General features: G+C 42.2%; 1 protein-coding gene across 1 annotated transcript in view; it reads right to left on the bottom strand.

Annotated features, from left to right (window-relative positions):
* Positions 1-13608, bottom strand: part of LOC141083600 (TNFAIP3-interacting protein 1-like) — a 63214-nt gene that overhangs the window by 7296 nt on the left and 42310 nt on the right. Inside the window, 9 exon segments of the mRNA XM_073567942.1 lie at positions 2245-2313; positions 2644-2746; positions 2748-2767; positions 6969-7097; positions 7229-7357; positions 8483-8614; positions 8848-8913; positions 10715-10804; positions 11621-11741. Of these exon segments, the coding sequence (XP_073424043.1) occupies positions 2245-2313; positions 2644-2746; positions 2748-2767; positions 6969-7097; positions 7229-7357; positions 8483-8614; positions 8848-8913; positions 10715-10804; positions 11621-11741 (859 nt within the window).

Raw genomic sequence — 13608 nt, 5'->3', positions numbered from 1 at the left:
GTCACTTTTGGCCTTCTTTTTAGACTCTTTTACTTTGTCGTTTTGCATCAGGTTCATTATCATCAGAGGCAGGTTTACAGCGACAGGTCAACATTTTTTTGACAGAGAACAGAAGATCCACAATAGGTGACGCTGTGCCTGCTTCCTTCAAAACGACTTTTGCACCCTCTCATTAGATGCATTAATACAAAAAAATTAGGGACAGAGTTTGACCAATGTGGCTAATGCGCAAGTGTAATGCCCTCAAAGAACAGGAAAAAAAGCCCAAGTGGCCAGTGTGAGAATTGCAAGTTTTCAAAGTTTCTAAAAAAAGATTGTGAAAGAAAAAACCCAAATACATTTAACAAAAAAACATGATTTAAATAAAAGGTAATTTTCTGAAGACATTTTCCATTTCAATTATTTCTCTTGTCCCATTCTTAAAAATTTTTGAAGGGTCAGAGAGGATAGTGATGATGAAGAGCATCTCACTCTGTCCTGCATTACCCAGACAGACAATTGGTTTGAATAAGCATGTATGTAATACCGAATTTCACCTGTGGTGGCGCTACAGGGAAACTGAACATTTACTGCCAAGACTACGCGCAAATCTGTTTAAAGAACCTTTCTAACAAGTAGGGATTGTCAGCAGTAATGATCAACTGGTTAATGGTGGTTATGGTTCACAGAACAAACTGGCAAATATTAATGGACAGGAGAAAAAAAAAAAAAATCAGTGAGCCGCCATAGTAATAAACATATCCTGGAACATCCGGTGTGTTTAGCAGAGGGAAATGACCAAACCAGCAAAACAAAGTGCACATCTGGGAATGTAGATGTAGGGCTGTGTGATTCTATGTGTTGGCTGTGTTAACCATTGATGCCACACACCGCTCGCATTATGGAAAGCTTCAAGAGTAACTGTCGTTTTAATTATTATTAATTTTTTTTTGCATAAATCAATGGTGCATGTGAAAACAAGCAAATTTGTAATATATATCAGAGAAATCTGCTTCTTTCACCTCCAGGACAAATTTTACACTCAATTCACTGGTAAAATCATCAGTTTAGACAGGTTTCCCCATTACAGAGATTGGAGACAATTGGTGCTTTTAAAAATCTATGGAAAGTGGAGAAAGATAGAAGAGCTAGAGGAATACACACACATTCTGCTGCGCGTTCACCTGAAAGAACAGTTACAGTTCTCCATTGAACTTTATGAGCACCAACTGTCACCTCCACATTTCTCCAATTACCATTCTCCATAGAACTATATGAGTACCAACTGTCACCTCCAAAGATCTCCGATTACCATTCTTCATAGAACGATATGAGCAACAACTGTCGTCTCCTCAGTTGTCCAATTACAATTCTGTATAGAACTATATGAGCACCAACTGTCACCTCCAAAGTTGTCCGATTACCATTCTCCATAGAACTATATGAGCACCAACTGTCATCTCCACAGTTGTCCAATTACCATTCTCCATAGAACTTTAGGAGCACCAACTATCACCTCCAGTTGTCCAATTACCATTCTCCATAGAACTATATGAGCACCAACTGTCACCTCCAGCTGTCCAATTACAATTCTCCATAAAACTACATGAGGACCAACTGTCACCTCCAAAGTTGTTGAATTACCCTTCTCCACAGAACTATATGAGCACCAACTGTCACCTCCAGCTGTCCGATTACCATTCTCCATAGAACTATATGAGCACCAACTGTCACTTCCACAGCTGTCCGATTACAATTCTCCATAAAACTACATGAGGACCAACTGTGACCTCCAAAGTTGTTCAATTACCATTCTCCACAGAACTATATAAGCACCAACTGTCATCTCCACAGTTCTCCGATTACCATTCTCCATAGAACGATATGAGCACCAACTGTCACCTCCAGCTGTCCGATTACCATTCTCCATAGAACTATATGAGCACCAATTGTCACCTTTACAGTCATCCCATTACCATTCTCCGTAGAACTATATGAGCACCAACTGTAATCTCCACAGTTGTTCAATTACCATTCTCCATAGAACTGTGTGAGCACCAACTGTCACCTCCTATCTCAATAACGGGAAAATCTGCCTTTACCAAATGCAAAGTTAACAATCAGTTACGGAGAAGAAAGAAGCAGAGTTCTTTGCCAATATATTTTACAAAAGTTTCTTGTGATCATGTGCACTATTGATTTATGAAAAAAACAATTAAACCACGGTTACTCTTTAAAACAGCCCAATAAAAAGTAGCACCTTACCTCTTGTGGCCTAGACCGCTCACGTCCATGTTCTTTCTCTCTTCGTAAATCCTCCTGACAGGAGTGTAGCTGAAATAGAAACACAGTACTGTAAACCCCATACAAGTACAGAGCCTGACTACACATGGTTTGTTTGTGGTCTGTTACCATGGAGACACAGGAATTTTTGACACAAACTGGTAAAATGTTTCACTGCAAAGTTGCTTCAGTTTTCTTTAACTATACATAGACAGATCAAGAATAATATAAAAGGACACTTCAGTAAAGACTTAGGAGTCCAGTGTGTGGTCTTTTTAGGGACTCACAGCTGTCAATCACTGAGTAGGACCACCCACCGGACTGGTAAACTCAGAAATAACAGATTAAATTGACAACCCCAGAATCGGAGAGACTCTTCACCTTAGTGTTGGCCTGGGCCAGCTGTGTTTGAAGCTGCTCCATCTCTCGCTTCAGATCCTCTTTTTCCTCGTTCATACGTTCCCGATCACTGCGTTCCCTCTTCTTCTTCTTCAAAGATGGCCACCTATAAGGAAGGATTATATTTTCAGAGATGCCTACAAAAAATGAGTTAGTGCCTTAAGAATTTATGCAAGGATACATGGCATTGACCAAGGATCACTGTGACCGCCACCATATATTACATGTGACACCGATAACTCTTAAGAACTGGAGAATCTTTGTGTGTTTTGTAAATTTTGCTTAATGGTAGAGAATACAGCTTGCATTGCTCTCAATAATAAATATGATTACAGTAAACGCCACTTTGTGGTGGCTGCTGACCTTCAGAATTTTATTATTCAAGCATGTGGTAATAATCGCCCCCGTGACATATTACAAGCTGCAACCTGTCCTAAAACATTTGCCTCTTGTCAAAGCACCTGAATCATGAACAAACATAGCCGATTATCTCACTCTGCTGGCAAAAGCTGAGCCCAAATGGCTTTTTTTCTAGCTTTAGTCCTCGTCTGTGCTCAGTCAGTCTGTGAGCATTACAAAAGGGAACGAAGGACTGACCACTCAGCAGGGCTGAAGCTGGAGGAAAAAAAAAAAGTCTGTAGTGCTCAATCATACGAGAAGGATGGTTGATTTTCCGTACTGCTACTGCCCTGCTCCGCGGCAGGGAGCAGAACACTCATGTTTTTGCTCACCATTTTGCTCCTCTGACAGTCAAGACAGATCTCATAGAATCATAGAATCGTAGAGTTGGAAGGGACCTCCTGGGCCATATGGTCCAACCCCCTGCTCAAAGCAGGATTCGCTAAATCATCCCAGTCAGATGTCTGTCCAGCCTCTGTTTGAAGACTTCCATTGAAGGAGAACTCACCACTTCTCGTGGCAGCCTGTTCCACTCATTGATCACTCTGTCAAAAAGTTTTTTCTAATATCTAATCTGTGTCTCCTCCCATTCAGTTTCATCCCATTGTTTCTAGTCTTCCCTTGTGCAAATGAGAATAACGATGATCCTTCTACAATGTGACAGCCCTTGAGATATTTGTAGACAGCTATTAAGTCTCCTCTCAGTCTTCTCTTTTGCAAACTAAACATTCCCAAATCCTGCAACCTTTCCTCTTAAGACAGGGTTTGCAGACCGGTCACCATTCTGGTCGCTCTTTTCTGAACTTGCTCCAGTTTGTTGATGTCTTTTTTAAAATGTGGTGCCCAAAACTGGACACAATATTCCAGATGAGGTCTGACCAAAGAGGAGTAGAGGGCAATAATGACTTCACGTGATCTAGACTGTATGCTTCTGTTAATACATCCTAGAATTGCATTTGCCTTTTTTGCTGCTGCATCACACTGTTGACTCATATTCAGTCTGTGATCTATTAGTATACACAAGTCTTTTTCACATGTGCTGTTGCTTAGCCCTATTCCTCCCATTCTGTATATGCTTTTTTCATTTTTATTGCCCAGATGTAGTACTTTGCATTTTTCCCTGTTAAAAACCATTCTGTTAGTTGCTGCCCACTGCTCCAGTTTATTTATATCTTTTTGAATCCTCTCTCTCTCTTCTCTAGTATTAGCTATCCCACCTAGCTTTGTGTCATCAGCAAATTTAATCAGTTTACCCTCAATTCCTTCATCTAAATCGTTGCTAAAGATGTTGAATAATACAGGGCCCAGGACAGAGCCCTGTGGTACCCCACTTGAGACATTCTTCCAACTGGATGTGCAGCCATTTACGACCATCTTTGGGTCCGATCACTAATCAAGTGGTGTTTCTTCAGGCAGCGACCCATCCTGACACATGATTAGGACAGGCTGCAGTTTGAAATATGTGATGACAGCCATTTTTATAACCTTCTTAGAAAACCTGTTTAAAAACAGATTCTTACCAAAACTGCATCAAGCAGCCCAGTAAGTGGTACATCGCAGAAATCAGGCTCTCAGTCCATAAAAAAAAGCCTGCTGCAAACGCTTCTGTGTTCTCCAGGAGAGCCGCTGCTCTTGGCTCTTTGTCAACACACTGAGTCACAAGACATAATCCTAATCAGACTACTATCACACAGGATCTATCTAGACAAAGAGCCGCTGATCTCTACAAAACTCCAAATTACTTAAAAAATAAGTCCACAGGATTAAGATTAGATAAAGCAGAGGAAAGGATTATACCCAACACGTCTGTCTGCAGACAATGGGTCATCGATGATGTTGATAATCATGAAATTTCCTCTAAGGATTACAGGCAAATACCATCACAAAGAAAACACACATTAGATATTAAAAGGCTAAATAACAAGATTTAAGACTTCACATGTGAGATAAAGCCCTGGATTCACAAGACGTTTATAAGACATCAGAGAATATTAGGTCTATCGAAGAAGTAAACATAATGCCTTATTCACACATCCGTATCATGGTCTGGACTGGCCGGTGGTCTCCTAACCTAACTTGACAGCCCCATATGTCTATGAGGCGAACAAGATCGCGTCAGGAGACCATAAGGTAATCCGTGCATCCTTATATGGTGGCCAGATTCAGGTTAGGAGATGCGCGGCCAGTCTGTGCATCACTATGAGGCAGCCATGTTTGGGTCACAAGATCCATGGACAGTCCATGCTCAGACCAAGATACAAGGATGTGTGATTGTGGCATTAGTGAAGTGAAGCCCCTTCAAGGTTAATCCAGGCAGCATGGCTCGCCATGTGGCTGTGCCTGGTACTGCAGCAAAGTCCCGTTCTGCCGATCAATAAGAGTCTTAAGGGTCAGACTACCATCAATTTAACATACGATCAGTTAAAAATGCATTTTTTAACCAGTCCAAGTACACGGACACCCCCCCAGTGCACTTCCAGCCCGATTTGCATGTGGCTTCTACACTAGATTTCTCATTGGCTCTCCACTAAAAGGTATTGTTTTTATTGTTAGGTTGCTGTATTCCATACCAAGGACGTACAAGATGAATTCCTCCATCAGACGGTGAATTATTAACTGTATTAGTAGTCCGAGAAGCAGATGAACTCGTCGACCTGCCGGCGAATTAACCATCATAACTCGGCTCCGCAACAGAAGCTCAATCAACCTGTAATGACCTCTCGCCCCAACCTGATCTGACCTCATGTGAGGCAGAGGAAGTAAAGATGAAGAAATGGAGCTGCTGAAGACATCGGAAAGTCAATGGACCATTAATGGATTGTCCAGGATTGCACAAACATGGCTGCTTCCAGTCACAATCTGTGCCACCCCTGGCCCTCAATCACAATAAATTACATCAATGCACCAATCTTTCCCCTTTACCAGAATTACCCTGCCACAACTCTGCCCTGTCCTTCAGACCGCATAGCCAAGCTCTCAACACCTTCTGCTGCGTCCAACTTATATTTCCAGACTACATCCTTTTCGCAACCGCAAATCTACTAAAATGCTAGTTGATGCCCACAGCATCTCCCGTCTCGACTAATGCTATGTCCCCCTCCGTGGCCTCCCTTCTAACACTCTCGCACCTCTCCAGTCCGTACTTAACTCCGCTGCCCGACTAATCCTCCTCTCGCCTCACTACTTCTCTGCTTCCCCTCTTTGCAAATCTCTTCATTGGCTCCAAGTTCCCCAACATATCCAGTTCAAACTACTGACATTGACAACACGGAACCTCCAGTCTTCCCAAAACCCTTTCCTCTCCTCTTCACTTGTACGTTCCTCACCCAATCGCCTCCAAGATTTCTCCCAAGTATCCCCCATACTCTGGAATTCTGTGGCCCAACACTTCCGATTATCCACCACACTCAGAACTTTCAGAGGGAACTTAAAAACCCATCTCTTCAAGAAAACTTACAGCCTACAAAGACCCTGCTGTCACCTCACCTCCACCGGAGCTGCCTCAACACCCCAACCTACTGTCATTACCCTGTAGGCTGTAAGCCCGTAAGTGTAGGGCCCTCTACTATCTCTGTACCAGTCTGTCAGTCATATGTATCCTGTATATAACCCCTTCTCATGGACAGCACCATGGAATCACCACCTCCATGGCACCTACTTCAAAGGTGCGATTGAAACGAGGACATTTACTTAAAAAGGTGGCAAAGTAATCAAAGAAATTAATCCTAAGGACAAAACCAATATGGCCACTTCATCTGATCTCCAGGGCTGTCAGAAGCCATCAGATTTATATTATGGGACCCAAAACTTAGCAACCCCAAAAAGTTTAGACTACCACATAGAATTTCTTCACCTGCTAAAGCAACATTTCTTGGAAGGCATCAGTTGAGTAGAAACAGGCAATTTACCTGTTGTTTGAGGAGGTCAATCTGAGTTATGAGTTCTTGGCGCTGAAGGAGCCCAGTGTCCTCCGTGGAGGCAGAGAAAGAAGGAGACTGTGGACCAGATCCCTGCAGCTTTAGAGCTTCTTCCAGAGCCTGTGAAGACAATGACGCAATACAGTAAGTCATAAGTGGAGACATGTGAAGAAGTCCTTCTCTCAAGGTGGAACTAGTCCATATGCATCAGAGGCTGAAATGTGCCTTACACAACAAATATTAAAAATTACTTTATTCAGTCGGCCGATCTCGCGCTCCTGATATTCCCGCTGTTTGCTGGTGGAGCTCATCTGATCATGAAGGAACCTGTTCTTTTGCCTCAGATCTCGTATCTCAGACTCCAGCTTCTGTATTTGTGACTGTGAAGGGATAAAAGCAACATCAAGATGTGTCAAATAAGATCGGATATTATTCTGCAGCGTGCGGAGGATTTTAAAAATCTCATTGACTTTCCTTCCATGGTAGGCCGCTGCAGATTTGCCGTCTGCCGGCAGTTTATCGCTCATAGAGCAAAAGGATCTGTACTCCAAAAGATGATATCGAGGAGAGTTGGGAGGGCCCTACGCATTAAACGGTTGGCCTAAACCGCTGATGGCGGCGGGTTCAGCCGACATTATTCTAAGCCTAGAACCTCAAACCATCAACCTTCCACGAAAAAAAAGACATTCATTGGGGTATTCACAAAAAGTGATATACATATTTTTTAACGTAAAGAGGACCTGTCACTTGCTTAAAAAAAATGGAGTCAAATATCTTGTGAATATCACCTAGCGCCTCAAATTCTAATGCTTTTTTATTTCAGTTTTGGGCTGCGTCACTATCACAAAGATATTCACATTTGTTTCATCTGGAGCACAGTATGTGAAATCTCTACTTTCAGTCCAACTGGGTCTTTCTTCAGAGTCTTCTCTGGGGGCGTGTGCTTTCTCCCGTCTCCCAGATGCTACCAATCGTAGCTCAGCAGCTGATCTAGCAGTCTATCAGTCTCAGAGGCTGCTGAGCTGTGATTGACAGCATTTAAGAGAAGGGAGAAAGCACATGCCCCCCCAGGGAATACTTTGAAGAAATGAACAGTTGGACTGAAAGTAGAGATTTCACATAATGATCTCCAGAAAAAAAACAAAATGTGAATATCTCTGCAATGGAGGGACACAGCACAAAACAGAAAAGAGCGACAAAATCAGGGGAGCTCAGGGATTTTTGAAAGGCAAGTGACAAATCTTCAAATAAATGTATTTTGAGCTAAACATCAATTTTTCATTAGGGTGTCATTAAACACTTTGGACCATTTTGCTTTAAACTACCTCAATGTGTTACTGCAAAATGAAAAAACAAGTATCTGTCAGTAAGCTCATTCCGAATTCTCAGATCTCTAACTCTTATCTCACTTCTCCTGAACAAACTTCTAAGCCGATTCCTGATCACATCAAACTTTCAACTTGTCATAAATTGTGGTTACCATATAACCACGCCCAATGCTTCACCTCTTTTTCCTCTATTTTGTCTCTGGCCAGGAGAAGTATGCGGTCGAAGTCTCGCTGCTTCCGATCTCTCTCTGCCTCCTGCTCGCTCTCAGACTTGTTGGCTAGTGAAATCTTCTGACGCAGAGATGTGATCTGTGGGGTTCGGATTCAGACACTTTAATACGTTGTCATTTTGGAGGAAAATTTAGCAATTTGAATGACGTCATTCAAAACGGCAACTCGTACTATAATAGAACAAGCTCTCATAGGGATATGTGGACGCAAAAAAAAAAAAATAGTTATGGCTCTTAGAAGTGCAAAAATGAAAAATTGCAAGGTCATGAAGAGGTTCTTCGTAACAAAGGAAATATATAATAATACGATACCTTTTCTTCATACTGATGTTTCATAGAGCGAAACTGCTGATCCCACTGCTTGTTCACATCCAGGAGCTGTAAAAAATAGAGTGTGAATCACAGATAACAGCAGCAGCAGAACATTCCTAATGGAGATGGGCGAATCTGAACAGTAAAGATCGGGGTCCGTACCGAACACTTACTGTTTGGGCACAGACTTCACCAGGATGTCTGTGTTACTGTTCAGGTTCGGCCCCCTGAACAATGAGTGTTTCTCGCACTGTCATCTTTTTAAAATGGGGCAATAGGAGAAAACAAATGGTATAATTTGTTACACAATTTCTCCTGAGTATGCCGATACCCCATATGTGGCTGTACAGTACTGCTTAGCCATATGGAGAGGAGCACTATTTGATTCTTGGAGAACAATTTATCATAGAACAGTTTGTGGATTCCACACACAGAGCAGAATCCTCCCTCAAGTGATCTCATTTTGGAAATTATACCCCTTTGGGAATTGACTATGGATGTTTGCCAGAATCAGGCATCAGTGGATGTTGCCGAGTGAAAATTGCAACTCTGCCATTGTAGTGACCAGTACGTTGTAGTGACCAGTACATTATGCCCAGCTCATGTTTCTGGAGACATGCACCCGTAAGTTACACGGACTCTCATCTCTACAGAAATGCCAAATGTGGAAGCAATATGTGGTTTTGGTACACTGTGAGGCTTAGAAGGGAGGGGGCATTTGGATTTGGGAGCAGAAAATTTGCTGAATTTCTTTTAGGCGGGTGAGGAGTCATTTCGCTTTTCCAGAGCCTTTGTGCTACCAGTAACGTGGAAGCCCCTATATTTCCGTTAACAGTTGACGGACCTGCCTTTTTTGTGGACTGAGTTGAAGCTTTTATTGGGAACATTATACATAACGTTTGGCATCACAGTTATCCTGCTCTCTACGCTGAGCACTTACTTTGGGGTTTCTATCTAAATCTCTGAGTGACGTGATTCAGATGAAACTCCTGATGGATCCATTCACTATAATGAGGCAGCATAGGTACTCTGGACTCCGCCTAGCCTCCGTTTAGCGGTTTTCTACTTTTCAGAGGTGCACAAAACCGGTCAACGGCACTTTTATGCAATCCTAAAAAGACGGACACTGCCGGATCACAGGACAGACGGCGTCCACAGTGCCTCCATCTGCCTCATTAGAGGGAATGTTCCGCCGGGTGTTGTGTCTGAATCACGTATTTCAGAGATTTACACAGAAACCCCGGTGTAAGTGCTCAGCGTAGAGCACAGGATAAATGCGCAGCGAGCCTTACTGTGATCTTTGGGAGGTAGAAAGAATAAAAACAGCAATCAGGAATTGTTTTTTTATAACGTCATTCTGCGTGTGGTAAAAACTGATAAGGCAGATTGGTAAAGAGAGGGAGCTCCCTCCCTCTGTAATGTCCCGCAGTGTCTCTGTTACTATTAAGGGAGTAAACACCTGCAATCTGCGCTAGCACTGATCGTTCGGGCATGGGGTCGGCTCTCATACAGCGCTTACACCCGCTTTCCCTTGTGCCACCATTAGGCGTGTGCCCGCACGTGGACATGTACAGCGGTTTCCAGGAGGAAATGCATACAGGAATAACAGAGAGGCTTTTAGTTCGGGAAGGCAAACTATTGGACAATGGCTTGCTGAAGGAAATGAAGTTCCAGTTCCTATAGTGCTGTCAGAATGCTAATGAACACTAGATTATCCCAATGGGTAATTGTTATATATGCAATTGCCTAACGTACCTCAACTATCACTCCTGCTCTAAAAGCACTTTCGCCAATCTCATGTATACAGTGGGGAACTGCTATGTAAGCAGTTCTCCCTCATGTAAGTGTAGTTTGCGGATTTAATCACCTCTGTCCTCTGATGTTCCAGGATCTTCACTTTCTTTAACAAAGACCCAACCTGGTCTTTATTTGAAGGTTTTTCTAACAATTTGGCCGACTGAAAAAAAAAAAAAAGAAAAAAATTAAAATATTAATAAAATTGGAAATTTTTAGATTCCGTATTCGGAGACAAGAAAGAAGAGGCAGGAAAGTGAGAAACTGATGGTTATTCTGCGTTTTGCTTCAATATAAAAACTCGGTTTGGAGACCATTCATCTGAAGAAATCTTACATTTCTGATCTGCAAGAAATCTGCCTCAAAATCTGCGTCAAAATCCGCGCGACATGCTGATTTCGGTGCAGATTTTTCACCCACTGCGCTAAAAAGGGTCAAATTGATGGCAAAATTTAGAGTCTGCCTAATGGGTCAATTTTTACTGTAGATTTTTACTGGATGAGATTTGGTCTAATTTTATCATCTTTGCTCCTACTGTAATAACTTGCTGCAGTTTTCTGTCCACAAATCCAGGAGGAAAATCCTCAGGATATCCCACCACGTGCGAGAAAAGTGCACGTGACGCGATAATGATTTTTAAAGGGAATTTGTCAGCAGGTTTTTGCTATGTCATCTGAGAGAGGTACGATGTAGGGGCAGAGACCCTGATTCCAGCGGTGTGTCACTTACTGGGCTGCGTGTTGTAGTTTCCATAAAATGCTATGCTGAAGTCCTGCTATGTGAGGCACAAGCGATCAGACAATCACAGCTTCAAGTCTCACAAAATGGTGAAATTTTTTTATTTTTTTTTTTTTTTTACAAATTTCCGAGTTTTTTTTTTTCACCACGTAAATAAAACGACAGGTGATACAGTGAGCGAAGGTTTCTCGTACAGATCCAGTAGAGCAGAACACAAATGGGCGGGTAGACGTTTATTCACCTGTTCATGTGTCGCATTCTCAACATGAGTGGTCTCCCCCGTAGCTGGAGTACCGCCATTTGTTGAAGCCGACACTTTCACTCTATGCAAAAACAACTTCTTCAACTCTTGGTTTTCATACCTTCAGCCCAAAAAAAAAATGAAAAAATAAAAATTAAGCCTTTCATATACAGACATTAACAGCGTCGGACTGGAACACCTTGGGCCCACCAGAGAAAATCATTCTTGGGGCCCACTATGTAGCTGCATAGAGTTAAATACCAGACCACCAATTATGCGGTAAAACACGCTAATATCCGGGTATAATATAAGGTTGTACATGTCTTAATTATGTAGCAGGAGTTGGGGTAGCCTCCCTCATAGAATATAAAGCAGCCCCCTCATATAGTATAATGCAGCCATCTCATAGAATATAATGCAGCCATCTCATAGAATATAATACTGCCCCCCTCATAGGGTATAATACTGCCCCCCTCATAGGGAATAATGCACCCCCTCATAGGGTATAATGCACCCCCTCATAGGGTATAATACTGCCCCCCTCATAGGGTATAATGCTGCCCCCCTCATAGGGTATAATGCTGCCCCCCTCATAGGGTATAATACTGCCCCCCTCATAGGGTATAATGCTGCCCCCCTCATAGGGTATAATGCTGCCCCCCTCATAGGGTATAATGCTGCCCCCCTCATAGGGTATAATGCTGCCCCCCTCATAGGGTATAATACTGCCCCCCTCATAGGGTATAATACTGCCCCCCTCATAGGGAATAATGCTGCCCTCCTCATAGGGAATAATGCTGCCTCCTCATAGGGTATAATGCTGCCCCCCTCATAGGGTATAATGCACCCCCTCATAGGGTATAATGCTATATAGATATATAGATATAGAGTTAGATAGATATAGATAGAAAGATAGATGTAGAAATAGATAGATATAGAGATAGATAGTAGATAATGGATAGATATAGATAGAAAGATTCATAGAGATAGATAGAGATAGATAGAGATAGATATAGAAAGAAATATAGATAGATAGATCGATAGGTAGATAGAAATAGAGATAGATAGAAAATAGATAATGGATAGATAGATATAGAGATAGATAGCTATAGATAGAAAGATATAGAGATAGATATATAGATAGATACAGTGGGGAAAAAAAGTATTTAGTCAGTCAGCAATAGTGCAAGTTCCACCACTTAAAAAGATGAGAGGCGTCTGTAATTTACATCATAGGTAGACCTCAACTATGGGAGACAAACTGAGAAAAAAAAATCCAGAAAATCACATTGTCTGTTTTTTTTTCATTTTATTTGCATATTATGGTGGAAAATAAGTATTTGGTCAGAAACAAAATTTCATCTCAATACTTTGTGATATATCCTTTGTTGGCAATGACAGAGGTCAAATGTTTTCTGTAAGTCTTCACAAGGTTGCCACACACTGTTTTTGGTATGTTGGCCCATTCCTCCATGCAGATCTCCTCTAGAGCAGTGATGTTTTTGGCTTTTCGCTTGGCAACACGGACTTTCAACTCCCTCCAAAGGTTTTCTATAGGGTTGACATCTGGAGACTGGCTAGGCCACTCCAGGACCTTGAAATGCTTCTTACGAAGCCACTCCTTCGTTGCCCTGGCGGTGTGCTTTGGATCTTTGCCATGTTGAAAGACCCAGCCACGTTTCATCTTCAATGCCCTTGCTGATGGAAGGAGGTTTGCACTCAAAATCTCACGATACATGGCCCCATTCATTCTTTCATGTACCCGGATCAGTCGTCCTGGCCCCTTTGCAGTGAAACAGCCCCAAAGCATGATGTTTCCACCACCATGCTTTACAGTAGGTATGGTGTTTGATGGATGCAACTCAGTATTCTTTTTCCTCCAAACACGACAAGTTGTGTTTCTACCAAACAGTTCCAGTTTGGTTTCATCAGACCATAGGACATTCTCCCAAAACTCCTCTGGATCATCCAAATGCTCTCTAGCAAAC

This window comes from Dendrobates tinctorius, unplaced genomic scaffold (assembly GCF_039654945.1).
Source record: "Dendrobates tinctorius isolate UK_male_01 unplaced genomic scaffold, ASM3965494v1 ptg000020l, whole genome shotgun sequence".
Taxonomy (NCBI): Eukaryota; Metazoa; Chordata; class Amphibia; order Anura; family Dendrobatidae; genus Dendrobates; species Dendrobates tinctorius.
This window is presented reverse-complemented; position numbering and strand designations above follow the sequence as displayed.